Source organism: Sander lucioperca, chromosome 20 (genome assembly GCF_008315115.2).
Source record: "Sander lucioperca isolate FBNREF2018 chromosome 20, SLUC_FBN_1.2, whole genome shotgun sequence".
Lineage (NCBI taxonomy): Eukaryota > Metazoa > Chordata > Actinopteri > Perciformes > Percidae > Sander > Sander lucioperca.
In genome coordinates, this window is record NC_050192.1 from 172,671 (window position 1) to 198,886 (window position 26,216).

General features: G+C 42.7%; 1 protein-coding gene and 1 long non-coding RNA gene across 3 annotated transcripts; one reads left to right on the forward strand and one right to left on the reverse strand.

Annotated features, from left to right (window-relative positions):
* Window positions 1-2,918: 2,918 nt before the first annotated feature.
* LOC118493998 lies at window positions 2,919-14,990 on the reverse strand. Its single transcript, XR_004896058.1, has 3 exons — window positions 14,981-14,990; window positions 12,133-12,136; window positions 2,919-3,007 (listed from the first exon to the last, which is right to left on the reverse strand). It is a non-coding gene; the product is annotated as an uncharacterized LOC118493998 (long non-coding RNA).
* Window positions 7,649-25,350, forward strand: mkrn1 (makorin, ring finger protein, 1). 2 transcript variants are annotated; one of them, XM_031288253.2, is made up of 8 exons: window positions 7,649-7,817; window positions 8,531-8,662; window positions 17,333-17,514; window positions 18,619-18,842; window positions 19,906-20,120; window positions 20,733-20,843; window positions 21,403-21,547; window positions 23,383-25,350. In XM_031288253.2, exons 1-8 carry the CDS (start codon window positions 7,744-7,746, stop codon window positions 23,593-23,595), a joined length of 1,296 nt encoding a protein of 431 aa, XP_031144113.1. In that variant the 5' UTR covers window positions 7,649-7,743; the 3' UTR covers window positions 23,596-25,350. The 2 variants fall into 2 exon arrangements, with proteins under 2 accessions (XP_031144113.1, XP_035852037.1); XM_035996144.1 differs by lacking the exon at window positions 7,649-7,817 and adding an exon at window positions 8,007-8,030.
* Window positions 25,351-26,216: the final 866 nt, after the last annotated feature.

Consider the following 26,216-nt stretch of genomic DNA (forward strand, 5'->3'; position numbering starts at 1 on the left):
ATTTCTTTTACTGTCTATTTCACCACCTTCTGCAACGCCATCCAGGTCAGAGACAGAGCAGTTCCCGTACCAGACTGTGTTGCTCTCGATGGTGCAGCGTACTGTTGCTTTCGCAACGAAAATTATGACTAAATATCGTCGTCAACGAACCTTTATCACATGACGAAAACGAGACAAGGCGCAACGTAAATGCTGGTCATGTGACGATGACTATAATTAAATGTATAATGCAATATTGTTGAATAAAACCGAGACTAAATGTGGTTTACAAAATATTAACTATGCTAAAATGTCTCTTCATTTTCGTTGACCAAAACGAGACAAGACGAAATGTTACAATGTTATTTTATCTCGTTTAGTCACGTTATTATTATTTTGCAGTATTTCTGTTCCCTGTGTCTCACTCCAGGGGCTGCATCAGATCGCACTGCGCAGACGCAGGCAACGTTACTTCCTCCAGCCCTGTCGCAGCATTATTTAGAAGATGCAGCTGCGGTGAGTTAGCGTACACGACAACAAACTAAATGAAGTCTGACACAGAGAAAGCTGGGACCGTGGCCGGCCAGCCGGAGTTCGTGTTTGGGAGAAAAAGAAGAAACGACATTTGGAAAAACTTTCATTACATAGAACATGTTTGGTTGGTAAAATAAATCTGTTGTAAATTGAAATCAGAGCGTCTTCCGTGTCTGGAATGGATGTATTCTTGAGTCTATAAGGTAACAATAATATAATAAGATAACCTTATTTGAAATGGGTTTGGCTAAAGAAAATGTTGGTTTTGTCTATACTACTAGGTACTTATACAGATACTATATTGACTGAGTTAAATAGAATTGCATTACTAAAAAGAGACTAAAATACAATTTTTCGTCGACTAAAACTAGACTAAAATAGTCATGGATAATTCTGACTAAAATAAGCTTTTATCGACTGAACCTTGACTAGACTAAAAAGAGTATGAACATGACTAAAACTAATAAAAACTAAAATGACAGCTTGACACAAAGACTAGACTAAAACTAAAATCAAAACAGGCCGCCAAAACCAACCCTAGTGCAGCGGTAGAAGATCACAAGGATGTCTGAAGAGAGCTGGTTTTTCTTTAGAGTCCTCAGGAAAAAGAAGTGCTGGTGAGCCTTCTGATATGAGACATGCAATAATACAGTCAAAGATATTTGATTTTCTCTTAAAGGTCCCATGGCATGGAAATGTCACTTTATGAGGTTTTTTTTAAACATTAATATGAGTTCCCCCAGCCTGCCTATGGTCCTCCAGTGGCTAGAAATGGTGATAGGTGTAAACCGAGCCCTGGGTATCCTGCTCTGCCTTTGAGGAAATGAAAGCTCAGATGGGCCGATCTGGACTCTCCTCTTTATGACGTCATAAAGAGGAAAGGTTACCTCCCCTTTCTCTGCTTTGCCCGCCCAGAGAATTTGGCCCACCCATGAGAAAGAGAGAGACATCATGGCTTGCAAACAAGCGAAGCATGGCAGTTGGTCAAGGCCACACTCCTTGATGTGATCCTTATTTTCCAGTGTGGCCCCTTAGTAAAGTTGAGTTGGACACCCCTGGTCTAATACATTTATTTGACAACATTAGTTATAGTTACTTTGCCAATTCAGATTAATAATACAACATATAAATCAACTAAGGAGGAGCCCCATCTTTATCAGCTGCAGCTGGCCACTAAATAATGACACTCATAGTGATGCAACGTGAATGCATCAGTAATTACAATCCCATGAAATTAGTATTTTTCTTTTTCTGAAATGGGCCATCCTGCATAATAAGCACTTTAAACATTTGAATGCAGGACTGTTCCTACCATTTCTACACTGTGGTATCACTACTTTTGCTGAAGTAAAAGAAAGCTGATGATACTTCCTCCACCTCTGTCTGTAATAAATCTTATCTTTATGAAGGCTCTAATGTGCAGTGTGTGTTAAAACAGTTTTAGAGAAGTGTTGAATCAAATTGGAGGTTTAGGAGTGTGTGCAGCTGTTAAATTTAAAGTGGTTCTATTATTCATATCAGTCAGATTAGACTATATATATATATATATAGTTGAGAAAATGTTCAGTACTCAGAAAACAACAGTACTCTCTGTCTTTATGCAATCACAGGACAGTGTGGGGATTTCCAATGTTACTTCATTAACTAACTTGAGAAATGTTGTTTTCAACATTATGAAACACAGATGCAGTGAGACATCGGCTCAACTAATGCACTCCTTCTCACGGTTGGAACGAAGGGGCCTTTCCCTCCCAGCCAACATGTCCATGTGGTTCCATGTGGTTCCATGTGGGTTCATCGGATCATAATGGGTTCAGCCCTGAGTCTGCACACTCCACTAGAATGTCTGAGCAAAGAACCCAGAGTTTTCTCCACACAAGCTGACTCGGATCATCTGATGTCCATAATGACAACACGCAGTGCATGAGCATCGCCATAAAAACCCTCCATTACAGTGACACAAGGCTGTATTTCCCCAGTGCTGTCATGTAACAAAGTACAAATACTTCGTCACTGTACTTTTCACGTATCCGTTCTTTACTTTGTTATTGATATTTCTGGAAACTTTCCATTTTACTCCACTACAGTTCCCCTATAAGCATCTAAGTTACTCGTTACTTGCAAGAAAATGTTTTCGCACGTTGGAGAGAAAGAGTTTATCACACAAAACCACTTTGCACTGGCCGTTCCGTTGATTTTCTACGGGGACGGTGACGCCCAACTAGGCGCTGCGCTAGCTCTGGTGCCGCGCACCGCTCAGATTTGCTGCTTTGCGCTGTGCTCAAAGTTCGAATTATTTCAACTTTGACCTAGTTGCCGCTGACCTTTCGAAAGCGCAACCAATGAGATAACAGCTGTCGTTACCTAGCAATGGGAAATAGCTTCCTTGCCGCCTTCGATGACGTATATCTGCGCCGCGCTTTGCTCTCTGTGCTTTGCTCTGTGCCCTACCTAGCGGTGCGCAGAGAGCAAATCGCTTATCATGTGTTGGCAGCTTAAAGGAACACGCCGACTTATTGGGACTTTGTCTTATTCCCCGTATCCCCCAGAGTTAGATAAGTCCATATATACCCTTCTCATCTCCGTGCGTGTTGTAACACTTTCTGACGTAGAGCTGGGGGTAAACGATTTTTTATTAAACGATTAATCGGGCGATTATTTTATCGATTAGTCGACTAATCTAACGACTAATTGGACGATTAATATAACGATTATTTTTCTGTTGCTCGATTAATAAAAACCATAATGTATCTCAAATAAATACCAAAAAATTCTTAATATATTTTATTAAACAATTTTGCACAGCAAAAAATCTTCTGCTTTACACAAAATAAAATAATTATTTTACTGTTATACAAAATGAAAGGCCAGCCTGTTTACTCTTTTACAGTACCAACATAACTCTCTTGTTCAAAAAAATCAAGTTGTAGTGCAAAAAAGAAAAACACTGTGCAGTGCACAGTACAGACATTCCTGAGAGTGTTTAACACAACATAACAGTCCCAACATAAAACCTGATGCATAATCAAACTGACTCTCTTAACTGCTATTCTGTAGGTTTACATGCTAATGCAGCTGTGCACTTTGGTGGTGCTAGGCTAACCAACGCATCTTAGCTCTCTGTGCAGTTTGTTCGTGCTAGGTTAGTAGCTAACGTTCACGTTAGCTAACGTTAGCTACTATAGATAGCTGTGTTCTGCAGCTGTAAGCTAGCTACCATTCAAGCCAACATTAGATGATAACTAACGTTAGCTAAACACAGCTGTCTAGGCGCCAGTAGCTAGCTAATGTTAACGTTAGCTACTAACCTAGCATGAACAAACTGCACGGAGAGCTAAGATAGTTAGCTAGCACCACCTAAGTGCGCAGGCTACACAACACACTACACAAACATGAAATTAATTTAGCCAACGTTAGTACTTATATTTAACGTTAGGACTATATTTGAAGTATTCCCATACCTTCGATGATTAAGGGCAAGCTGTTTTTTTAGGACTTTTTCTTTTCATGGGGCTTTTTGCAGGGCTTTGTTGGGAATTCTGTGAGGAGGTTGCTGTTTCGTCCTCCATCCTGCAATGTTTTGGTCTCCCACATGTGTGTGTGGCGAAGCGTCGACGCAAAAATACAACGTCGACGTAATTTTGACGTCGATGCATCGACGTCATCGACGCGTCGCTACAGGCCTAGTCTGACGCCCCCACCGCTAGCCTAGCTTAGCACAGATCCTGGAGGTAAGCGGCTCCATCGGCGGAGTGATTTGCTCCCAGCACCTGAGAAGCCCGTGGTGAGGAGAGCTCACCTGGAGTTCTGCGAGCAAATCACTCCGCCCAAGCCGCAGAGGTAGCAGTGCTTCGCCTTCTGAGAATATAGTTCCCAGTATGTATACGGTTAGAAGATGGCTGTGTCTCATGTCACGTTGTAATTTATACACGCTGTTCCTATACAAATCCCAACATGTAAATAGGAAAATGTTGGTGTTATTTTGTCACTTATTGGGAGCAGTAGGCTAGATGGAGCTGGCTACCTCCAGGATCTGTGCTAAGCTAGGCTAGTGGTAGGTGCGTCAGACAGAGTTACAACACGCACGGAGATGAGAAGGGTATGTATGGACTTATCTAACTCTGGGGGATACGGGGAATAAGACAAAGTCCCAATAAGTCGGCGTGTTCCTTTAAGGAAGCTACAATAAAGTTCAAAATCAAAGTTTTTATTTACTTTTACTTCTAATAATTAAGTACATTTAATATTAGAAAATTGCTTTTGATCCTTAAGTTCAGTAAATATCAGAGACTTTTACTCAAGTAATATTCTACAACGTGACTTTAACTACTACCAAAGTCATTTTCTGGGAAGATACTTGTACTATATTTACATTAACTCAAGTATTGCTTTCAAGTTATACAAGACTGGTATTTCCAACCACAAACAACAAGTATATCACACTAAATATACAAGAGTCTATGTGGCTGTATTTGTCTTAAATTGCACCTCAGCAAAAATTACCCAGAAATCCTTGGGTGGTAAAGAGCAAAATAGCTGACCCTTTTTATACAGCCCCATTAACTGAATGTAGGAGGAAGTAAGGAAAGGGGAAGTGACTGATAACACAATGTCACAGGGAACTAGACCAAGTGGTGTCTGCTGGTATATTGGCAGGAACAAGGCATAGTAAGAAGGTACCCATAATGCTCAGCTAACCACAGCTGTCTGTAGTCCTCAACAACAACCCGCCCTTGTAATCAAGACTGGGCTTTCATTCAAGTTTTTGTTCCTGTTCCTTTTTCCGATATTTGTCGCCTTTTGACGTTTTTGTGGCTTTTTTTAATACACAATCTCAACCCCCCCCCAATGTTGAACCCAAACGTACGCCCTTGAAAGGACCAGAGCATTGACTCCTGATCAGGCTGTTATTTTCCAGCTCACTGAATATGCCATCGTCTTAAGGCCGTTTTATGGTTCTGCTGAGGCTCCACGCAGAGCTTTGGCCGTAGCCTACGTAAGTGGTCTGATGTTTATACTTGTGTGCTGGTGTGTGCGTCGAGCCGGCATATGTGTGTGTGTAGGGAGTGTGTGGTAGAGCATGGGAGAAGTGAGAGAGTGACAGCGATTAGCTTCAGAGCGAGTAGCAACTCTAGAGTCATAGTGAGAGAAACAAAGTGTCTCCTCTGTTCTTTCTGGCCACGGTGGGAAATCTGGAGCAGGAAAAGTTAACTCTCTCCTTGATTTCACGTTGTTTTTGGAAAAGGAGAACCAGGAAATGAGTCGGGGGGAAATGTAGCGCTACCAAGCCATGGCCGAGCGACGTGCGTCGCCGCGACGTGTAGTTACATTTTTCGAGAGGTGACGTCAGGCTACGGCAGAGGGTCCGGCGTAGACGCAGAGGGGTCTGCGGGTGTACGCCGTTGATTCGACACAGAAGCATAAAACAGCCTTAGACCTCATTAGTGTATGGGGAGATACTTCAATTCAATCAAAACTAGAAGGATCATACCGTAACCGCTCCGTTTTTGAAAAAATAGCCAATTTTGTCTCTCTTTCTCTTCATTCTTCTCCTCCTCAGCACCTGCTCATTAATGTTACAGCTGCCATCACACAAACATTTTGAAATAAAAGCGAAAATGCTGACTTCCTCCATAACCTCCCTAACTTTAGTGCAACAGCATCTGATGTCATTTTTACTGTTCTTTTGCGCATGCGGGTCAGTTCGAAACCGCAAACAGTTCCCACTGGAATCTGATATAGGCCACATTTTAAAAGGTCATGTGAACAGCCAAACAAAAAATTTGATCTAAGCATTAAGACTTGCGGTGTGAACGTAGCTTAAGGGCCACATTGGAAAGTGAGAATCACATCAAGGGCCAGACATGTACACTGTAAAAAATGTTTTTTTTTTTTTTTAAATTGTGAGCAATACATGCTATTTCATGTTGTGTCAACAAGAAACCAAATTTTGTCTAAGGGACCTGAAACATTGCGTTGTTCTGACTATTGTGATTGTAAGTTGCCGGTTGATGTTAGTTATTATAAAAACTTTGGAATTAGTCGGAGGGACAAATTATTTTTGTGCCCTCAACTATCACCGTTACGTTGGCAGCACAATCCAGAAAGAGTTGTTAAAACTCAAAATAATTTGCGCAACTAGTTCACTCCTTATTTTAAGTTGATACAACGAAGCACTTTTTACAGTGTAGACAACCTGTTTCCCAGCCTGAATATGGAAACTGTTTGTGTGGAAACTGATAGTGAACCTAAATTGATATGCGGGTCAGATCAAAATTTGTGAGGGGCTGGATTTGGCCCACGGGCCTTGAGTTTGACACGTGCCCTAGACTAACCTTCTGTTTCTATGTTTCTATTGTGATGTTTGAAGAAGAGCTTTGCTAAACTCCAGCCTGTTACAGGCCGCATTATTGTGACCTTGACACTGAAACAGGAAGCTGTTCCTATTGTAAATCTGCCCACATTGTGATGCTAAGCTACCAGTTTCTTTGACCAATGACTGCTGATTTCTTCTCTTCTTATTCAACTGATGCTCAGAGGGATCTTTGTCTCTTTCTGCCCTTCCATTTGTCAGCCTGTTTTTTGTTCTCTGTGTACATTGTTATAATCTCTAGGACCTTCTACAATCTAAAAGCATCACAGAGCATTCAGACTTATAGACGAGTCCTCTCAGACATCTGACTGACAATCAAGCTTTCGTGGCAGCAGATTCCAAACTTTTGAATGGTACTGTATATACTTGTAATGTATACAGAGAACACTTGGTAGTCCTAAAAATCCATTGTTGGTTTTGGCCTTTTTAGGGGAAATTGTTCAGAATAAAAAAACATGATAAAACAATGAAAGGTGTTTATCTTCTAAAAGCCAGCTCCACAGACAATCGGATGGCAAAACGGTCCTCAGTTTTCTTGTATGAAATGTTGATCATTTAACCAAAGAATATTGGGTAATACCCCAAAACTAACAGTATTTTCAGTCGAAGGCATATATCAATATACAATACAATGCTACACAATTTAGAAGTCAATAATGATTTTAAACAAACTAAAAAACGCTTGTTTTGATGTTATATAATTCAACTTGAGTGTGTGACTGTGGTGCCCCCTAGTGGACAGTACCCAGTACGAGGTGTTCGGCAGACTCCGACTTGAACCGTACATATGCGAAAGAAGCCGAGCTGAATCGTAGCCGTCCGGAACATCCGGCTGTAGCTTCTCAACATAAACAGCAATGGCGGAGGCAGCAGCAGCGTCTACGGCGGCTACCCCAGTAACAGGAGGTTGGACCAAACACGTAACCTGCAGGTAAGACAAGATAAAGGACTACAAAAATATCGAAGATAGTTATATTATCTATCGTTTGACACCAAAATAGCGGTGATACGGTGGCTGGCGAGCGACTGACAGCAGCGTCTTCTGAGGTTCGCTTCAGCTATTGGCTAATGTTAGCTAGCTGTAGCTACTAGACTAGTGGGTTGTTGTGTTCACTGTGTTGTGGTCACATAGCAGACTAGTGTGGTGAGTTAGCGGCCAGCTTGCTAGCTACATTTTCAACGATTAACCCGGCTAACGTTAGCATTAATACCAGACTATAATGTTGGACTAACGTTACGCAAAACAACTGTCAATACACAATAGAGTGATAACGTGAAATCCGTCAACGTTGATGTTGACTAACGTTAGCTAGCTGTTGGTGGTCGGTACTCTTTGACTAACGTTAACGTTACGTTAAAACCAGCGAGTTTGGCTGGTAATGAGTTTAAATGAACATACATAATAGTCACAGCACCGGCTGGGTGTCACATCCAGACTTTAGCTGACGTTATGAGTCTAATTGTTTGTTGTGACCGTGCTACGACTAGCTTGATTGCGTTACCAATATGAAAGTGAAAGACGACATTGACACACAGTTGACTTGCTTGGATCTGTTTAGTTAAGTTTTAACATACGGATTTGAAAAAACGATTTAAAATTCTAGAAATCGTCTATTAACTAGACACCTTATTTTGTATTTTCAGATATTTCATGCACGGTCTTTGCAAAGAAGGAGACAACTGTCGATATTCACACGATCTGACCAGCAGCAAACCTGCAGCCATGATTTGCAAGTTCTTCCAGAAGGGAAACTGTGTGTTTGGGGACCGTTGCAGGTAAAGACACAACTGACATCTTAAGTTCTAGCTAAATATAAATACGACAAAATCAGTCAAATGTGGATGTAACTTAAAAAAGGCTTTGTTGCGGCTGTAAGCAGTCCAAAAAAAAAAGAAAAAGGTGCTGCCACAAGGGACTATAAACACGGAGAGATGAAAACACACTGTGACGTGCTGAAGATCCACTTCAATCATTAAATCCTCCACGCGTTAAGTAAAACTACTACAGTTACCAAAATGTAAAATGACTTTGTGATGCGAATACGTGCTAGAGTCTGGTCAACAGAAACAGTGTTCCCAGGCTCACCCCCTCACTGTCAAAGCCAGGTGAACATGTGAAGCAAACGAATGTGCTGTTATCACTTCCGCCCAATCCCCGGTGAACAGGCCCACCACCTGCACGATCAGTGCATAATATAATAATCAATGAATAATACAAAAGCAACCATAACCAAAACATATAGGAGAAACTTGGCTCCGACAGGCTTGGTTCATGTTTGCGCTCAACTGGCATGTTCAGAGCCAGCTGCCACGGCCTAAAGAAAGGCTCCCAGTTGTCAGTTGAGCTGCGTTATACCTTCCTTTCTAAAAGTGGCCTTGCTCTCAGCCAGATGACAGCCCAGCACTTTGCTGCAGCCTGCTCCTTGAGTGGATGGGATACCTGAGACGGCTGCGTCCTCGTGTGTTTGTGTGTGTGTGTCTCCCGTGTCAGTTCATGGAACTAGAATCACTAGCATTTCTGCATTGCTCTGCAGGATGAAATTGTATATTATAAAATATGCGTTTGAAGTTTTGTCTTGAGTAGGGCTGCACCATTTGAGGAAAATATGCAATATTGTGAGAACCGTTGCTTGCGATAAATAAACCAATGCTAAAGTGAACTCAGCTCTGCTGCTTTCAGTAATCCGCTGAAATACAACACACTGCTTGAGTTTTAAACAAATGAAAGGAAATCATTACCAACTTTTCTTTTATTGAACACATTGAACATTGAATTGAATATACTGTAAAAGGCAGCACTAAAGAAAAGAGCGTTTCATTTCAAAGTGCGGTTTTCTAAAGATATTTGCTTTCAGCTAACGCAAAAAAATCTCTGTGTTTCGCGATATGTTGCACCCTATCGCGATGTGTTTATTGTGCCAGTTGATATGGCGACGGCGATAAGGAACTGATATATTGTGCAGCCCTAGTCTTGAGTGGTTGTGGAGCTAGTGTGTGTTCAACATGGCGGCCAGCGTTGAGCTCTCCTCCTGGTTTTCTCACCACAGGCCTTTATTTAGATGAAAAAGACAACAGTTCTCTTGGCTGATTACATTTGGGAATATTCTTGTGGGCAAAGGTCCTGTTGTGTTTTTATCAAAATCCTGTCTATGAGATATACATCAATCCGGTCTGCGTTTGAATATTACCAATGGACGTGATTTTATCTTAAAGTGACTATACAGATTGGCTGCAACTTACTTTATTATTGAAATGTTGTCATCACTAATTGATCTGTTTATAAAATGTAATGCCCATCACAATTTCCTAGGTACCGAGTTAGAATATTCCGATGTCGTGTTGTTTTCCCACTAACGGTCCAAAACTCGTATGTAGTCCATATACTATCATAGAAGACTTAGAAAAAAAACAGCAACTAATCCCATTTGAGAGGTTGGAACCAGTGGAGTTTTTTGCCAATGAAATGCCTATTCATTATCGTAAATTATTATTGATTGGCTAATTGATAATTGACCGTTGCTCGTTTCAGCTCCACATGACTTATTGCGGACTATTTTCAAGGCGTGTTGTATTTTTATGAAAATTAAGGTGTCCATAAGTTTAGTATATCCCATTGAAATAAATAAAAAAATCCTTTCATACACATCAGGTTGGCTGCAGATTCTTTAAATACACTTTGGAAATAACGTGATTTCCCACATTCATTTTTCACATTTCAGAAAATCTCCATACACAATATGGAAGAAAACGTGACATTTTTCTAACAATTCTTATCAAAGAGCTCAGGTTTTCAAAAGGACAGTATGTTCAATTTAATTAACCTATTACTAGTTAAAGATGGTCCACAGTCAGTCAGTTTCTAACTTTCCCTTCTATGCCAGCTGATTTTCATACTGGACTGAAATCAGTGTCACGCTGTTTGCTTCCAAAAAAGTCTAAAAACCCGCATCATGCTGTGAATATGGTGAGCAGTATTTATTTGTAGTAAATGGGCTCGGTACGGTCCTTTTGAGAAGCAGATTAGTCTGTTGCCAAGCTGAACGTATAGCCAGACATCAGCAGACACTGTCTGCTCCATGTCTGGCTTCAGGAGCATCCCCATAGTTACCGACCAGCCCAACAGCAGCAGGGGCGCATTAGTTACTTGATGATTTTCCGTGAATAGTGTGCTTATTGCCTGTAGAAAGCCTTTCGGTTGGCTGTGTATAGCACTGAGCTGCTATTGTTGTCGTTATGTTGAGAAGTCACATTCCTCCATCCTTGAGGAGGGCGTCCTCATTATATCGGTGCTCCCGTGGGGCTGTGCACCCTTGTATTAGGAGTCCAGAGAAAGGCTCTCACTGTGGGGGTTTATTATGGTTGAATTCCCTGGGAGCTATCCATTGTGATGGGCTCTGTCTCATTCCCCCCCCTCTCTCTCTCTCTCCTGCAGCCCCCAGGGCCAGACAGTGCTCTGCAGCCTGCATTGCAATTGCATAACACTCTCTGTCTTTCCTCCTGCTCTCTTTCCCTGTGCTGTTGCTGGGTTCATCAGGTTCATTCTGCTGCAGCATTTATTTATGCGTAGCTTCAGCAGCCCCCCCCCCCACTCGCCCAGCGCTCCACTGGCTCTCTGGGAACAGACTGGTTAACCGTATGTTCTGGCGGTAGCTCCCCATCATAGAGAAGGCTGGAGAAGACATTGGCCAGGTGTTCCTTTTGTATGGCTGTGTGTGCACAGGCTGTCATGGCCTGTTAGCCATGCCGTGGGATAGCTATGGAGTTGACTTGTTTTCTATACTAAAGCCATATTTCGACAGTTCCATGTGGACAGCCGAGGATCTGCGATTGTTGGTGCTTCACCATTGGTCGTATCATAATTGTGATTTTGATTCGTACCTCTACGCTATCTCATTACATGACCATGCTTGTGGTGTATTTATGTCAGCAGGGGATGAGTTGCGTTCGAGCACTCTTTAACTCCTGTGTGTGGCAAACGCCACATGAGAAACGTCCTAAACAAAAACCAATCTACACTGTGTGATGGAAATAAGAGTACAGTAAATTCAATAATTGTTTCCAGCACATTTTTTTTCCCTCTTCCCTGATTTAATGTAAACTCAAAACGTCCTCCAGAATCACACACGCACTTACATTTTTCATCGGATCACAGAGGTTATATTTCAGAATGACAGATGAACTGCTTTTAGATAGAGGATCAGCTGGATCAGGCTTCTGTGCAATAGAGATCTTGGACCATCCATAACCCTACTGGACCCCTAATCCCTCACATCCCCCACCCTGTTAATGCTGGCACTTTACTCCAAACAGAATCACATTAGTTGTGTCCTCACATGCAACATGGCAGACTTGAGACCAAAATGCAGCCTGTCCTTTTACTAGATGTTTGTGGTATGTAATAGCTGTTGGTTCCCACGCTTAAGGCTGGGCGATATGGAGAAAATTAGGTATCGCAGTATTTTTGTCCAAATGCATCAATGTCGATATTGCGCCGATATGGTAGGGTTGACTATTGGTGCTATCACAAAATATTTACATAACGAGATTTTAGATAAATAATCACCAATAATGTGGATACAATGACTAAGTGGGTAAAGGCACTTTGCTGCAATGTAGCCTTCAAAACCAGGAAAAGACAACACTTGTGTCAAATAACAATATCCAAAATCGAAGACTAGTCTCATAACAATATCAATATGATATCCATATATTGCTCAGCCCGACCCACACTCACTCACTGCTCCCAGTACTAGTTGTCAAATAGTAGGACTATGTCCACACAACGCTGGCTAAGTCTGAGGCGACAGAAAAGTTACCTTCTTAAAGGACAATTCCGGCGCAAAATGAACCTAGGGGTTAATAACATATATGTACCGAGTCGAACGCTCTCTGGGATATGTTTTCATGCTAATCCAATGTGTCTGTAGCTTGAAACTAGCTACCGCAAACCGGGGGTTAGCTGCTAACGCTAGCATTCGGGGCACAGGGTAAATCACTATTTCCACACCACTAACAAGGCTCAAAATATCACCACACTTCAACGGTAGTGTGGTGCGTGGTTCACTTGTACTTGGAACACTTACAAAGTTCTCAATACTTTGGTTTACATGTAGGGACCCTCATTATGCTACCTTTGAAGTGTGGTGATATTTTGAGCCTTGTTAGTGGTATAGAAATAGATTTACCATCTGCCCCGAAAGCTAGCGTTAGCAGCTAACCCCCGGTTTGCGGTAGCTAGTTTCAAGCTACAGACACATTGGATTAGCATGAAAACAACATATCCCAGAGAGCGTTCGACTCGGTACACATACGTTATTAACCCCTAGGTTCATTTAGTTTCTTGGAGGTGTTTTTTGCCTCTGTGTCTGCAAACGTCAGTGTCACTGCACAAACATACAGGTGCGTACTGTTTGACTACTTTTACGCTAAGGACTGACAATTTGAATACAATTTGAATACATTTTTTTACAGAAACACAGAAGAGTTCAGAGAGGCAGAACATTTTCAAATGCATAGGTTTGACTTGTAATCAGCCATTACATTCAAGAAGCCGTGTCTGTCGACATTTGTGTTGGTGCAATGTCAAAAGGAACGCACTAAATTAATGTCACCGGAATTTGTAAACAAAGCGGACCTGGGTGCTTTTCCTAGGTGAGGTGAGGTCAGTTAGCAGGTGTAGCAACTCTTTTTAGTCCCTTAAGACTATAAAGTCTGTAGGACATGTTTACAATAACCTAGTCTATATCAACGACGATATCGATTGTTCAGGTGCTGCCAGAAATTCCACCGGATGTCCCTCATTTTCTGACAGATGTCCATCCCCTTCCTCTTTCTTTGTGTTGGTGTTCTAACCTCTGGTGGATTTGTGAGGACTATGGTTAACTGCTCCTCAGATCTCTGCAGGGTAAATCCAGACAGCTAGCTAGACTATCTGTCCAATCTCAGTTTTCTGTTACACGACTAAAACTACTTGAACGTACACATGTTCCACCAAAACAAGTTCCTTCCCGAGGCACCGTGGCTCCGTCCGGCGCATAGCACCGCCCATGATGATTGGTTTAAAGAAATGCCAATAAACCAGAGCACGTTTTTCTCCCATCCAGGAATACTGTGTGGACTAGCCAGACCCTCCTCCGCAGTGTTGTGGATGCGAGACCAACAATAACCTAACCTAACTAAACCACTCTACTGGTCCCAACAGTAAATCCACCTCACCTTGTATCAGACCACAGTTGGCTCATGCAAAGGAGCAGGAATATTTTACTGATGGTAGAAGTTAGTTTCATGCACCCTTGTAAGTAGATGGTTCAGTCAGGTCAGTAGTCTTACAATCCCACATATGCACATGTTTAGCATCTTAAAGTTATCTTTTTTGATTTATAGTTTAAGAGCCCAACCGATATGGGATTTGAGACCAATACCTATTTTAGAGGGGAAAAATTTACCGGTCACTATTAAGGGCGGCCAATATAGTAAATCTTTCAGCTGGAATGAAAATGAAAACCTTTTTCTAAGTGGATTTTGCATGAACATGCAAAGGTATTTAGAAGTCTGCTATTTACCTTTTTTTTATTATACGTACTAGAGTTGAGCCGGATACTCGGCTGAAACGAGTATCCGGTACGGATAAAGCACTTTTGCCGAGTACGAGTATTATACAAGTAATACGAGTCAATATCTGTGCTCGGATTGAATAAAAATCCTCATTGGGTAGTTGACTGTGTCTGCGTTCTGTGATAGGCTAGTCGTCACAGCACCCCTCCCCTACACACACACACAGATGTATTGCGTTGTTGTGTCCCGCTCTGCTCACTCACACACACACAGAACATCTTTCTCTCTGTCTCTCTCTCTCTCTCTCAGGTTCGCCGGTCTTTTCCGTTAACATTTAGGGTTTTTTCAGCTTCAGGTTTGTTTTTTACTTCGGTTTGTAGTACTTCCTTATTAACCAGTAGAGTTCTGGTAAACGTGGGGTTTGGTAGAATGCGACTCGCGTTGCGTCTCTGCCTGTCGGAGATTTTTTTTCTTTTTTAAACCGTCAGCTGGCTCTAAACAGATCTGAAAAACAGCGTCGGACTATTTGATCCGTAGAACACAGTCCCCCCCGCCCCCCTCTCTCTCTCTCTCTCTCTCTCTCTCTCTCTCTCTCTCTCTGTCTCTCTCTCACTCACACACACACACACACACACACACACACACACACACACACACACACATACATACCTGGTGTGGAAATAAAAAAAAAAAAAAAAAAATCACACTGATCATAAAAAAATTAAAAGTTAAAAAAAGAAAGTTATGTTGAGTATGAAAACTCTTGTTCATTACATTGTACTTCATAATTGCAACCGCATGTATTCATTGTTCTTGTTCTGTATTTAGTTTGTTTGTTATCGTGATCAAAACCATTGATCTGAAGCTCAATGCTGATGCTGTCATGTAAATAGTTTTCTAATCAGCAATAAATATAACAATTTCTGATCAACCCATATCAATTGCATGCTTAAAATAACATACCGGTTAAAGCCACGCCCATTTCAAGACAAACCGACCCACTTCCGGGTTAAATCCCGCCCACTTCCAGGTTAGGCCCCGCCCAGTCCGAGTACAGATACAGATACAGATAATTCATATGGTTAACAGATACAGATAATGCTGTACTCGCTCATCCCTAATACGTACATTATATTACATTGACGACCAATTCTAGAAAGGAACACTCAGTCAATTGCTGATCGTTTGAATAAAGAATAGATCAAAATAATAGCTTTAAACATAAATAATGTTCAGTATCAGTCAATTGCTGACTATTTTAATACTGCCAGTGAGTTACTGACTCTGAGACTGCCCTCCCCTGTGGGATTCCCTTCCCTACTGGGGGCTGTGGTGATGCTGCTTACTTCGGGGCAAATAATGCTATCGGTATATGCCCAGACCCGGTTATAAAACCGGCAACACCGACTACCATGGCGATTTGCCACAGGGTTGTGCGGCGGGGGGAGTGTCAATGAAACGGCCCATCAACGTGACGTCCTGTTGTGTTCTTTAACCCCCAAATGTAGCACACGTAGACTTTATATTTCACAATCACTGTTTTCCGTCAGATTGTTTATAGATAACGTTTCTGAACGCACTTGAAAGCATCATTGTTTCACAGGAGAGAGAAAGAGAATGGAGAGGAGCGAGACACAGCGAGTGCTTTGTTGTAGCAGGAAACAGTCAGCTGTTCCACAAACTCCCGGGCAGTTCAGAGCTTGTGTTTGGTGTCTTAAATCTTTCTTGTGGCAGAGATAGAGGCAGAGATGGTACTGTTTCCTGTACGGGACTCTCACACCACCTCAAACCACTCCGACAAGTCTGATCTGGTTGGGTGGTGATGGCGCAGTCGATATGACACATGTCTTTGGTGTGGGAGATCTGAGTTTGATTCCCACTGTGATACATCAACCAACGTGTCCCTGAGCAAGACACTTAACCCCTAGTTGCTCCAGAGGCGTGCAACATCTGACATATATATCAATTGTAAGTCGCTTTGGATAAAAGCGTCAGCTAAATGACATGTAATGATCTCCATTACATGACTGGCCACTGTGACTGTGACGGATTTAAATGTTCGATTCCAAGGTCACGGTTCGGTTCTTGATTTTTACATTATTTATTTTTTTAAAGCACAGGTTGCTATGTCGTTATTACTACACTCCTCAGGCTTATGCATTGTCAATGCCACTACAAGCATGTGGTTGTTGAGCACACAGCGACAACCACAAATCAACAGAGAACTCTGTAGTGAAACATGATCTAACAAGTGTAGTGAAGCGGCTCTGTTGTAAAGGCTAACGGTGCTCGGTTAGCACAATGACATCATGTTAGAAAGCACAGCCGAAACCATTTGTCAAAAAATAAAGTAACAATAGTGTTAGCCACGATGCTAATGGCATTGATAAATAAGCCAAACGGTGCTGTCACTGCTATCGAACGTTGTCAACATAACTCACTGTGAATCCAAAATACTTCCACACCAGCGACTTCAGTGGAAGAGGAGGGGGTTCAAGTTCTGTCGATGGGTCTCCTACATCTGCAGTTGCCATGCTAACTTTTGATTGGCTGGAGCTAAGTTAGAGGAGTTTGACTCGCAGCACTTCAACATGTGTGTGTTTTTTGTGCTTGTCAAGCTGACCGGACGTGACATGGGGGCGCGGCAGCATAAACGATTCCATTTTTTAATTTGAAGTTCGAGATTGTGACTTAATTTGGGTCAAAATCGTGACACCCCTTAGTTTCCAGAAATATAAATTACAGCGTAAAGTACAGGTATGTGACAATTCTACAGTAGAAGTATTTGTACTTAGTTACATTACAACACTCCTTATAAGTGTTCTGCATTACTGGCGTGGGACAGTAGATCCTTTCAACTGTAACAATCCCGGTCCTGTGTGCCTCCCTCAGGTTTGAACACTGTAAACCGGCAAAGAACGAGGAGTTGCCACCCCCCCAGACGCTGCCGCTGCCCTCTGTCTCGCTGGCTGCCTCGTCAGACCCAGAACCCAGTGGGCCAACACCTGGTTCAGGGGCACAAGATTGGGTCAATGCTGCGGAGTTTGTTCCGGGACAGCCGTACTGTGGACGGGGTGAGTCGCCAGCATTGGTTACACAAAGATAGAACATACTCGCACATTACCCTATGTTCACACTTCTACAAACCTTTATGACTGGATGGTGTTTCATAATGTCACATGTGCTGTCGTCCCATAAGTACCTGGCGAGCGTTGTCACGATACCTTTTGATATGATACCCTGCCTAAAAAAACCATGTCTGAAACCTAAAACATCAGGAGAAGTAATAGAATAATAGATGACAGAACATAGAATTTAAAAATGATTTTTTGGTGATCAAACCTTCAGTTTGGGTGGCGTAATGTTAGATGATCGCTCAGGCCAGGCGCCAGGATCAAGCCAGGCAGGCTGTCTGTCTATAGTATGTCGATTTCAGCACCCAGGACAGCACCACACCTAGACACACACACACACACACACACACACACACACACACACACACACACACACACACACACACACACACACATGCTTGGAATCATTTGGGTCAGCTCTAGAACTCTGTACTTTTGAAGGTTCTGACCAAACTACGTCAGTACTACAGAGCACTGATTCACATTAAATCTAGCTAAAATGGGTATAAAAAGAGATAATTGTCATTAATTGAAATATGTTAAATATGCCATTTAAAATGCTGATATGTTGGGCCTTCTCTGAAGTCCTATTAGTCCCTAAAGGTTCCCCTCTGGTCACTCATCTGTCATGGAACAGCTTCACCTCCCATTCTAATAAATGTGACGATCCACACTGACTACGCATGTGTGACATCGAGACACAACCACCCAGATTGTTCCTGCTCCAAGGGGACTTTTTTTTGGCAGCCACAGGCGTAAAAGACAGTTTGTCCTTTTGGGGTTAGGGTGCTCTTTTGGTGCAACAAACAGCCTCTGGTGTATTTGTCCATTTGGCTGGGTTCATTTAGGCTTGTGTGAACGCTTTCATTCAAACTCTGATGTAGGCCAAAGAACCGGACCAGTACTCCTGGAAAACAGTTAGGGGAAAGTGTCCTCAGATCAGATTCTCCTCATTTGCAAGAGAAGGCATTCGTAAGCATGACAAGTTTTTGTTTTCTCTTTTAAAGTGGCTGAAAATAATTGCACAAATCTTTCTATGCCCAGCTGAGCCAGTGAAGGGGGAGAGCTCCGTCCCTCTCATTGAGGAGTTTGACAGCGAGGCATCGCAGGACAAAGAAGAGTTGAGGAAGCAGCTCTGTCCGTACGCAGCTGTTGGAGAGTGCCGCTATGGAATCAACTGTGCCTATCTCCACGGCGACGTGTGTGACATGTGCGGCCTCCAGGTGCTCCACCCCACTGACAACGCCCAGCGCTCGGAGCACACCAAGGTAACGCTTACAAAAACATTAACCATGCTGGGCTCAACATTCACTCTCCCACTTTTACGTGGAATAAGCTGATGTGCTTTCACTGTTTAAAATACAGTTTTCAAAGTGAAAGCGACCGTTAAAAAGCATTATGAACTTTGTAAGAGAATTTGTAAGAGAACGGTCGACTCGGTACACGTGTTATTAACCCAGGTTCATTCTGCGCCGGAATTGTCCTTTTTAAGACTGCAACACAACCCCACAGATTCCAAACCAAAAAGGGTCAGAAGTGTTTCCAAATGTCTCCGGTTTAGGGTCTCGGAAACACCAGAGCAGGGGGAATGAGAGGGGGAAACACCAGAGCAGGGGGAATGAGATGGGGAAACGCCAGAGCAGGGGGAATGAGAGGGGGAAACGCCAGAGCAGGGGGAATGAGAGGGGGAAACGCCAGAGCAGGGGGAATGAGAGGGAGAAACACCAGAGCAGGGGGAATGAGAGGGGGGAAACACCAGAGCAGGGGGAATGAGAGGGGGAAACACCAGAGCAGGGGGAATGAGAGGGAGAAACACCAGAGCAGGGGGAATGAGAGGGAGAAACACCAGAGCAGGGGGAATGAGATGGGGAAACGCCAGAGCAGGGGGAATGAGAGGGGAAACACCAGAGCAGGGGGAATGAGAGGGGGAAACACCAGAGCAGGGGGAATGAGAGGGGGAAACACCAGAGCAGGGGGAATGAGAGGGGGAAACACCAGAGCAGGGGGAATGAGAGGGGGAAACACCAGAGCAGGGGGAATGAGAGGGAGAAACACCAGAGCAGGGGGAATGAGATGGGGAAACGCCAGAGCAGGGGGAATGAGAGGGGGAAACGCCAGAGCAGGGGGAATGAGATGGGGAAACGCCAGAGCAGGGGGAATGAGATGGGGAAACGCCAGAGCAGGGGGAATGAGAGGGGGAAACGAAGCAAAAGATCTACAGTAAACCAAAACGTAGCGATGTAAATGCAGCCTAAGGCCCACAGTTGAGTGGAACCCTGGTGAAATGGAGACACGGTTGTGGTGTGTTGGTGTAACTATTCCCTGTCCTAGGCATGCATCGAGGCCCATGAGAAAGACATGGAGATTTCATTTGCCATCCAACGCAGCAAGGACATGATGTGCGGTGTGTGTATGGAGGTGGTGTTTGAGAAGGCCAACCCAAGCGAGCGCCGTTTTGGCATCCTCTCCAACTGCTGCCACTGCTACTGTCTAAAGTGCATTCGCAAGTGGAGGAGTGCCAAGCAGTTTGAGAGCAAAATCATCAAGTGAGTCACTTGCACATGGCAAAGTCACTGTAGGTTCCATCACTCTAAGGCTGAATGGTAAATGATTTTAAATCTGTGTCCCTGGTAGATTTTCTCAGGAGACTGTTAAATGTTTATTAATCAAGTTAGTATTTTTTTCTTGACTTATAGTTTGTAGAACATGAACGCTGTGTGATCTACGTGACCAATAAAAAGCAACAGGTATTTAATTTACAGCTCTTTACAGACCGAAGCGGAACGTCCATGCAACTGAGAAGCATTACACAGTGAATGTCTGTCTCCTGGGTCAATGTAATACAAAAAACACAACTATGTGAATTGTTGATGAATCTTCCGCTAATAACCTTGATGGACAGGCGGTATAATGAAAACCATTAAGGACTTTTTGAATTCTTTTATATTTCATTCCTAATAATAAAGCCATTTTGCCAATTGCCTAAAGTGCAGAAAGTTAGAGGTTAACTTAGTTAAAGCTCATTTCTTCCATGTGTGCTGGACACACAGCGTCTGCTTGTCTACTCAGACGAAGACAAGTGAAATACTTCACACACAACTTACCTTTCACCCGGCTACAATGTCTCCTCCCACCACTGTTTTTTTTTATCTTCGCAGGTCTTGTCCAGAGTGTCGAATCACATCCAACTTTGTCATCCCGAGCGAGTACTGGGTGGAGGATAAGGAGGACAAGCAGAAACTCATCCAGAAATACAAGGATGGCATGGGGTACACACATCATTTCCTATGCTGAGGGACCACTCTCTGCACACACCTAAACACTGTCACTGCTGCACTCAAGTCTTATTTGTTTGTATGCACAACGAATGAGAGAAACAGGGACACAATCTATAAGGTCTTCCCCCCTCTTTAAGTATCTGTCACACTTTTTTTTAAAGGTAGTTAATGAGGCATCTGAGTCTGGCTCATTTTAAATTTGGTCTCTTAAAGCTCGCTTAATAAAGCTAAGTTATCAGCTATTAAAACCTGTTAGTTGTCTCTGCAGAATGGAGCACACAGACTGAGAATAGAAAGCTGCTGTGGGTGGATGTGATGAGAATCATCACAGGAGTGGGTGGTAATGGCGGGGAGTGGGCAGGTGATCCGGTGCAGACTCCTTAACTCAGAAACACACAGAATGTGGTGATCATTTTGAAAGCTCCACTGAGAAACCCTCCTAATCATCAACTCCTCATCGCTCAGTGCTGCTTGGTGCCTCTGGTGCGATTCGGTGCTCTAACTCTAACTTGCTCTTGTTATTCTCTGGTTCCCTCCTCGTCTTCTCCAGGACGAAACCGTGTCGATACTTTGACCAGGGCCGTGGAACATGTCCTTTTGGCTCAAATTGCTTCTACAAGCACGCCTTTCCTGATGGTCGGCTGGAGGAAGCTCAGCCTCAGCGAAGACAGACTGGCTCCAACAGCAGGAATCGGGTAACCGTTCACACTCCCTCCTATGATCCTGTCATCTAAAATCCAGAAGATTGCTGCCATTGTATGGTAGCCACAGTTTTCATTACCAGAGTACATATTGTGAGTTTCAATACTTTTCTGAGAAAAAGGGAACCACTGTGAAAAGCTGCCCCTGATCTGCTTTTACTCAGCTGGTAACGTCAGTAACATCAGTTGATCGCCTGTAGCACCCTCTGCTGGGTGTGGAGAGTAGAGAGTGTGATAACATGCACAGTGACCGGACACGTCCTGCAATACATCCTGCCTGGCTTCAGAGGCTCTGTGTGGAGAATGTAGAGTCAATTGTTTTAAGTGTTGACTCAGTCTTGGGAACACCCCTGATAAGATGCAATCCATCCAGTTCAAAATCACAATAAATGCAATGGAAAATACACCTGTGCAGAATGTAACGCGATAAAGCATGAAGTTGTTTAATGTGACTCATTTAGCGGCCGGCTCTCTGCCTCGTAACGTTACTACTCCACTGCTCGTTTCTCTGTGACTTGCCGCAACTCGGCTTATATGGAAGTTCATATGTTGCCATATGAACTTTGGCAGCCAATTTTATGTGTACCAATATGGTACACATAAAATTGGCTGCCGCTCTGACCATACTGCGACAGTGAGTTGAATGGGAATGGCCTTTCTATCCATTTTCTTTCTATGGTGGCGGCGGTGGTGTAGATATGAAAGCCAATTTCTAACTGATGGAAACAAACTGAAAAGTTAGGACTCTCAAAATTAGGAACTAGTGATTCAAAATGTAAATGACCATGGTCAACATGTACAGATCCTTACATCTAGATTATACTATTTTCAAAATGATGAGCTAGTAAGTCATTCAGTATTATTTTGGCTGTCAAAATGATGATGCATGTATAGTGTTTACTTTGAGTCAACCTTATGAGATGCTGAAGGATAATACTGAGATGGGAAGTGACAATTATCAGAAACCTTTCAATTATCATCAAGTATCAAAAGTCATTTTCTGATATTAAATGTACTTCATTATTAGAAGTAAAAGTAAAAAAAAAAAAACTTTGATTATGAACTGTATGGCCAAAGTTGTGTACCGTTATCTTCATTACCACCCTGTTCATCACTGTCGTCGGGGTGTCCATCGTCTGTTACCATGGCGGCAGAGCCTGCACCAGGTGCTCCCATGACCCCATCGGTTATTGTGCGTCCTCCTCTTCTTCTTTAGTTTTGGCCTATGGTTGGGGGTTTTTAGGCTTTCGGTCACCAACTGGAATGAAGCGTGCGCTAACTTGCAATATAGGAGCAATAATTCGCCAAACCTGCTTTTTATCCGGTGTAACAAATGTATTCTGATCTGATTTAGTAGTAACGAATGCTCAGGGGAAATGTAGTGGAGTAAGAGAAAAAGTTTCCAGAAATATAAATAAAGAAGTAGAATACAGATATGTGAAAATTCGACTTAAGTACAGTAATGAAGTATTTGTACTTTGTTACATTACGTCTATCGAGCTGCTGAACTCAAATGGTAAATCGTAGCACAACAGAGCAAAGTGCAATAAATACACCAGCACTTTAATTATTACAGTCACAGTTTAAGATGTCGTATTGTCTGTACAGTCATATTGTGTCCTTCCTTTATGTCCTAAGATGCTCCACTGATCTGATGTCTATGTTTTTGTGTAGACTTTATGTTGATTGTAGAATGGTTTCTCTGTGTCATGTTTGTGTTGTGAAGCAACAGATTGTAGCACTACGCCCAAGACAAACTTCCCCTCTGGGACAACAAAGTGTATTCTATCTATTCTATTTCTAACACTGGGCCCCCCCCCCCCCCGCAGAGCTCAAGGCGAACGCCGCTGTGGGACATCTTCGACGAGAGGGAAAGCAGCGACTCGTTTGACAACGAGGACGAGGAGATGGTGACGTTTGAGCTGAGTGAGATGCTGCTGATGCTGCTGGCCGCAGGAACCGACGACGAGGTGACAGACTCAGAGGATGAGTGGGACTTGTTTCACGAGGAGCTGGACGATTTCTATGAGATTTACCTATAGCAGCCCCCTCGCCAATCCCCCCCTCCCCCCTCCCCACCCCCGTGTATACTACACACTAGAATGGACTGTCTTGTGCGAGTGATGGACAGTAGCTCCCTCCCCCACCCGCACTCCCCTTGTATTGTGGCAGTGCCTTTAAGCAGGCCATTACTAAATGAACTTATAAAAGGAAAACAAAAGACAAAAAAAATTCTAGTACAAGTCAGTGCGCTCGTGCTAAACATTTTCTAGACTTCTATCCTCGTGGGTCTTTCTTGTGCGGTTCATGTTGAAAGGAAAAACAGTAAAATCATAAAAAGAACTCGATATAAGATTTAACTACAAAAATTATAACTTTCTTCAAATAATGCTAATAAACATTGTCAAGTTTATTTTGTGGGTGTGGGTTTGACTGGTTTATCGTCTACCCAGGTGTTAATACGTACTTCTGAGACTCTGAGGATGCACTCCGACTTACTCAGCACCATATACTGTAATCGTGATGGGCATGTTGTAAGATTTTACTTCATCTTTTTCAATTTTTTTTTTTTTTCCCCTTTATTAAAGCTGCTGATAGCCAATATATTGTGCTGATGTTTAAATACATTTACCATAATCATTTTCATGTTGTACTGAAAAAGTATTCACTGTGGCCACTTTGTTTTCTTCAGGGTTACAAAAAGTCTTTGATGAGGCATTCAGATCATAATGGGACACAGACTGTCCATCAAAGCCCAAACAATGAAACTCTAAGGTTTGTGGCTGATTTTAAAAGCAGGATGACCACTAGGCCTGATCCTCAGTAGCCATCTTTTGTCATTTTCAGTGACCGAGCAGCTCATAAAATGTGTTACGCAATCAATGTTTATTGTATTTCAATAAGGTTAACAAAGGCTGATCTACAACAACAGGGTTTGAACTGAAAATGATCGGACCTACTGATTTGATCCCAGAGAGTGCTGCTCAGTGCTGCCACTGGTGGCTGGAAGCTGTATTACAGCTATACTACTGAACACAATGGTACTCCCCCTTTCCACATCTTCCAGCCACCAGCGGCAGCACGGAGCACATGCAGTCTTCAGTAACACATTTTATTGCCTGCTCAGGGACTCAGTTGTCGTGAGTGAGGATGCTTATACGTTGTATGACAGGTCCTGGGTCAGGGCTAGGGGAAAACATCCTGTGTGACCCCCCCCCCCCCCCTTCCTGTCTCTCACACAGAGACACACACAGACACACCTGTCGCCTATTGAAGTAGTCTGGGAAACATTCTGCCTTTTTAAATGAAGAATGAATTTATTGTGCAATTAATGTGAAATGTTACGTCAGGTTTTCCAGATACTTTCTGTGATAGAACTACATGTGGTCCAATTGGCTCCATATATCGGTATGACTGCTACGTCAGTCAGAGACAAAATAAAGAACTTTATTTAAACTTTTATTTTAATTTTTTTTTTTTCTCCTGTCCCATCCTGAATCTCAGCATCAGGGACACCTGTTGTACCTCAGATCCAGGCTATAGAGTCCACCCTGTAACTCCTCAGCAGACTTGCAGTGCAGAGAATCTTGGAGCTGAGACTGAGGCTTTAAATTGACCACAACACCAGTGCGAAGTGTAGATTCACTGCTCTCTGTTGGCTTCACTGAGTAATGCTTTGCTGCCGAGACAACCTGTTAAACTCCGTTGGAATGCATATGTTTATACTGAAATGTGTGTTTTCTATGTTCCACAGCCATCCATCTTAACTTGAAATTAAAAGTTTATTATCAACCTCTGTACTGCGTGCGAGTCTAAATCTTTTTGTCTGTTGTCGTGTCTGTTTTGAATTCCAGCGTTAAAAAAAAACAAAACAGCAGTACAACTCCACTGTCATCTGCTCAGAGCAGCATTTAGCAGCTGAAGAGAAGAGATTTCCCCCCAGGAGCTGGTGGAGACCAAAACAGAGCCAATATTGGACTTGCATTCATCAGGTGGACACAAACACTACTCTAAATTAATGCTTATGTTACTCTGTCTGCTGGAGGAGTAAACAGGCCACTCTTTGCCAGGCTGTTTACTGTGGCAGCTATATGAAGTGATAACATGTCAGTGTTGCGTTTTCACCTTGTTCTGCTGCGTCACAGTAAACTGGTTTGAGCTAATTGAATTGAAAATGTATTTCAGGTGACATAATACGGACCTTGAGGTGGGTCTACCTGATTTTGAGCTCTGGTCTTGAAGAGGGTCCTCTCTACTTTTAAGACCATGGGTATCTCAGTTTGTGCTTAAACGTTGCATATTCCTGAACCAATGGGATTACACATGACTAGCAGTTAGTACTCTAGCATACAATAACTGTACACGTAGTTGGAGGAATTCATGTACTGTATGTCCCAAGGCCCCTGAGTGAGTGATGTGGCCCCTGATACCACTTAAAGCAACATCAGTACATAATACACATTCTGTATATTCTCTCTATCATGTATATTATGCTACCTTATAGTTAAAAAACAGTTCAAACATGTAGGCTACAATTTGACAAGTGGATACAAATCATTTGATCATATTTTTTTTAGAAATTGAATAGCTTTATTATTTATTTTTTAAGACTAAATAGGCTATTGTATTGAGAATTAATAAATAAGCTACATGACAAATTAGC

Excerpts from the sequence above, each read along its gene's own strand:
- mkrn1 (XM_031288253.2), top strand. The coding sequence starts at position 7,744 with ATGGCGGAGGCAGCAGCAGCGTCTACGGCGGCTACCCCAGTAACAGGA. Across the intron at positions 7,818-8,530 it reads ACCAAACACGTAACCTGCAG|ATATTTCATGCACGGTCTTT; the intron begins GTAAGACAAGAT and ends TTGTATTTTCAG. Across the intron at positions 20,844-21,402 it reads AAATACAAGGATGGCATGGG|GACGAAACCGTGTCGATACT; the intron begins GTACACACATCA and ends CGTCTTCTCCAG.